The following is a 3957-nucleotide window of genomic DNA, read 5'->3' as shown; positions in this document are numbered from 1 at the left end:
CTCCTGGGCTCAAGCGAGTCTCCTGCCTCTGCCTCCCAAGTAGCTGGGACCACAGGCACCCGCCACAACGCCCGGCTATTTTTTGGTTGCAGCCATCGTTGTTTGGCGGGCCCGGGCTGGATTCGAACCCGCCACCTTAGGTGTATGTGGCTGGCGCCTTAGCCACTTGAGCCACAGGTGCTGAGCCGAGAAGCAGGTTCCTTATGGAGAAAATTATGTACATTGAAACACTATCTTGTCCTGAACCCATCTCCCATCCTCCAAACAGTTCTTGCAGTTCTTCCTATTAGTCTCTCCAGAAGGCCTAGAGATGATGTTTTCCTCCTGCCCTAGAGTAGTACAAGTGAAAAGCCAGCCTCAAGGCTGAGTGCTGTGGCTCACTCCTGTAATCCTAGCACTCTGGAAGGCGGAGGTGAGCGGACTGCCTGAGCTCACAGGTTTGAGACCAGCCTGAGCCAGAGCAAGACCCTGTCTCTAAAAATACCCACTTGAGCCACAGGCGCAGAGCCCCCTCAACATTCTCAATCACAAACTAGCTAATTCCTGATGGATTTAACGTCTAGTCTTTTTTTTTTTTTTTTTTTTGAGAGAGACAGAGTCTCCCTTTGTCACCTGTGTAGAGTGCTGTGACATCATAGCTCACAGCAACCTCAAACTCTGGGGCTTACACAATTCTTTTGTCTCAGTCTCCCACGTAGCTGGGACTACAGGCACTTGCCACAACGCCTGGCTATTTTTTACAGATGGGGTCTCACACTAGCTCGGGCTATCTCAAACCTGTGAGCTCAGGCAATCCACCAGCCTTGGCCTCCCAGAGTGCTAAGATCACAGGTGTGAGCCACCACACCTCGCCTAACACTTTCAGGGATCCTCAAACTTTTAAAACAGGGGGCCAGTTCACTGTCCCTCTGACCGATGGAGGGCCAGACTGTGGGCCCCGGGTCGAGTGGGCTGCTAAGCAGACCAGGCAGCGGCGGCTCAGCAGCGGCAAAAACACCCAGTGGGCCACATGTGGCCCACAGGCCGTAGTTTGAGGACGCCTGACTTAAGTCTTTAGCCATTCCCCACTACATTACTCCTGTGTTTCTCTCAGATTTTATTTATTTATCTTTTGAGACAGAGTCTCACTTGGTCCCCCTTGGTAGAGTGCTTGGCAACCTCAACTCTTGGGTTCAAGTGATCCTCTTGTTTCAGCCTCCCAAGTAGCTGGGATTACTGGTGCCCGCCACAACGCTGGCTATTTTTTAGACAGGGGATCTTGCTCTTGCTCAGGCTGGTCTCGAATCTCTCAGACTTTTGGACTACAGATTAAAGGTACCATTGATCCTTGGCCTTTTGGCTAAGATCAAGTATGGATAAAGGCACCCTCCTGCCATAACTTGTCATTCAAGTAAAACATTAAATAGAAGACTAATGATAAGAAGTTCAGGAATGAGCCACAATTAAGCTGAAATCAAGGATTAATAAATAGAGCCGGCTCGGCGCCTGTGGCTCAACCGGCTAAGGCGCCAGCCACGTACACCTGAGGTGGCGGGTTCGAGTCCCCAGCCCGGACCCGCCAAGCAACGATGACGGCTGCAACCAAGAGGTGGCCGGGCGTTGTGGCGGGCGCCTGTGGTCCCAGCTGCTTGGGAGGCGGAGGCGGGAGACTCGCTTGAGCCCAGGAGTTGGAGGTTGCTGTGAGCTGTGGTGCCACGGCACTCTACCCAGGGGGACAGCTTGAGGCTCTGTCTCAGAAAAAAAGAAAAAATAAATAAATAAAAATAAATAAATAAATAGAGCCAACCTCCCTGTTTCATATTCTCCTGTTCTTCTATTGCCTATCTTCTATGTTATTGGCAAGAGTATAAACCAGCAGCTTTATCTCCATAGTAAACATCCTCAGAGAGCAAAGAGAAACATCACACATCAACTCCACACATTCCTGGGTACTCACAAGGCATTAGCCAGATGTTGGTCTTAAGTTAGATATGAGAAGTGTATACAAGTGTGTACTCTTTTTAGAGTATTCTCAAAATTATGGAGGAAACTCTGAGTAATCAAAACTACTCCTCCCTTTTGGGGGAGCGTGAGGGAGAAAAGGAGAAGGTAGCGCCGAAACAGTTACTGTAGAAAGGATACGGAACTTGTCAGTGGGACGAGTAATTCTTTCCCTGTAAAAGCAATGAAGACAAACACCTGGGGAAGGTTGGTAGCGTCAACGTTAAGGAGAGTTCCAAAAGGGCACAGCGCCCACAGACAGTGTGAAAATAGAAACAGGGGCTCAAGGAGCAGAGGAGTTTCCTGTGCATTTCATTTCACCCAGGCAACATGCAAAGGGCTCGGGAAGCCGGTATACAATACGTAATGGGTTATTTTCTTGGGTCAGGTAAAGAAAGTTGGATTGCGGGGGGGACGAGCGAAACAGGCTTCCCATGTTCCCCTCACCCGTCAGCCCCATACCTTCATTGCTCTTGTTCAGCACGTTCAGACAATCCTTGGCTTCCACATACTTGGTCTGTACCACCTTGAGCTGGGCAATGGACGTGGACAAGAACTCCACTTCCTACGAAGGGCGGGAATGAGGATCAAGGTGGGGACTCGGCGAGAAGAGCTTCGCTGAACAGGGGGCGGGTCCTGGGACCAGATAGGGGATTTCTCCCGGGAAAGGAACCCTCCTAAAATGGGAAGGAATGGAGGGTGAGGGAGTATGTGTGGGTAGGGGAATGTTAGTGGGAAAGAAGTGCCTCTGGGGCCCGACCCACCTGGTCCAGCTGATTCTTGAGCATTTCTAGCTGCGGCAGATTCAGCTCCGTGATGTTAATCGACTGCGCCATGTTGGGAAGGAGGACTTACGAAGAGGAAGCCGGCTCGGCAGGTAACGCTCTAGCCGTCCTCTGCGCGTCTCGGTGGCCTGCGCCAGGAGGCCTCGCTGGGCCGCACGTCTCTATGATTCTCCCCGGGAAGGGAGCGAGGCGCTGAAACCTCTCAGAGGCGCGGTTTGGGTTGGAGAAGTTATCCGCGGAGTTTGCTTAAAATATCCTAAGCCTGGTGTAGTAAAGTTGTAACAAACAGGACTCCAGCCCTCAAGGAACTTAAGTCTTTTTTTTTTTCTTTTGAGATAGTCTCATTATGTCGCCCTCGGTAGAGTGCTGTGGTGACAGCTCACAGCAAACTCCAACTCTTGGGCTTAAGCGATTCTCTAACCTCAGCTTCCGAAGTAGCTGGGTCTACAGGCGCCCGCCGCAACGCCTGACTATTTTTTGTTGCAGCTGTCATTGTCGAACCCAGGAGGAAGCCTGTGTTCTTTAGTCTGAGAGTAGCACCGTGACAGGCATGTGTTGAGCAGATGAAGCAGAAGAGTTGTAAGAAGAGGACAAGGAGGCACCATTGCCAGCCAACAAGTAACAGCACAAGATTTATTAATCAATAAAGTGCTTTACCATGAGCTGGATGTGAGGGATACATGAGTGTAAGGTGCTTCTGGCCAGTGCGCTGGCTCACGCCTGTAATCCTAGCACTCTGGGAGGCCAAGGCGGGAGGATTGCTTGAGCTCAGGAGTAAGAGAGACCCCATCTCTACTACAAATAGAAAAGACTAGCGGGGCAGCGCCTGTGGCTCAGTGGGTAGGGCACCGGCCCCTATACTGAGGGTGACTGGTTCGAACCCGGCCAAACTGCAACAAAAAGTAGCCGGGCGTTGTGGCGGGCGCCTGTAGTCCCAGCTACCCAGGGGGCTGAGGTAAGAGAATCGCTTAAGCTCAGGAGTTGGAGGTTGCTGGGAGCTGTGATGTCACAGCACTGTACTGTGGGCAACAAAGTGAGACTGTCTCTAAAAATATAAGAAAAAAGAAAAGACTAGTGGTGGTGCACACCTGTTAATCCTAGAATTCTGGGAGGCAGGTGGATTGCTGGAGCTAAAGAGTTGGATACCAGCCTGAGCAAGAGCGAGACCAGGTCTCTAAAAATAGCCAGGCAT

General features: G+C 51.1%; 1 protein-coding gene across 1 annotated transcript in view; it reads right to left on the bottom strand.

The window, feature by feature from the left end:
- PFDN5 (prefoldin subunit 5) overlaps positions 1–2937 on the bottom strand; it is a 5805-nt gene extending 2868 nt beyond the window's left edge. Inside the window, exons 1-3 of the mRNA XM_003790427.3 lie at positions 2745–2937; positions 2443–2545; positions 2122–2153 (exon numbers count right to left, since the gene is read on the bottom strand). Coding sequence (XP_003790475.1) covers positions 2122–2153; positions 2443–2545; positions 2745–2816 — 207 coding nt within the window. The 5' untranslated portion in view covers positions 2817–2937. The remainder of the gene's footprint in view (positions 1–2121; positions 2154–2442; positions 2546–2744) is intronic.
- Positions 2938–3957: the final 1020 nt, after the last annotated feature.

The sequence above is a fragment of the Otolemur garnettii genome, unplaced genomic scaffold (assembly GCF_000181295.1).
Source record: "Otolemur garnettii isolate 467f Iridium unplaced genomic scaffold, OtoGar3 scaffold00043, whole genome shotgun sequence".
Taxonomy (NCBI): Eukaryota; Metazoa; Chordata; class Mammalia; order Primates; family Galagidae; genus Otolemur; species Otolemur garnettii.
The sequence above is the reverse complement of the archived record's forward strand: the minus strand, read 5'-3'. Positions and strand labels throughout refer to the sequence as shown.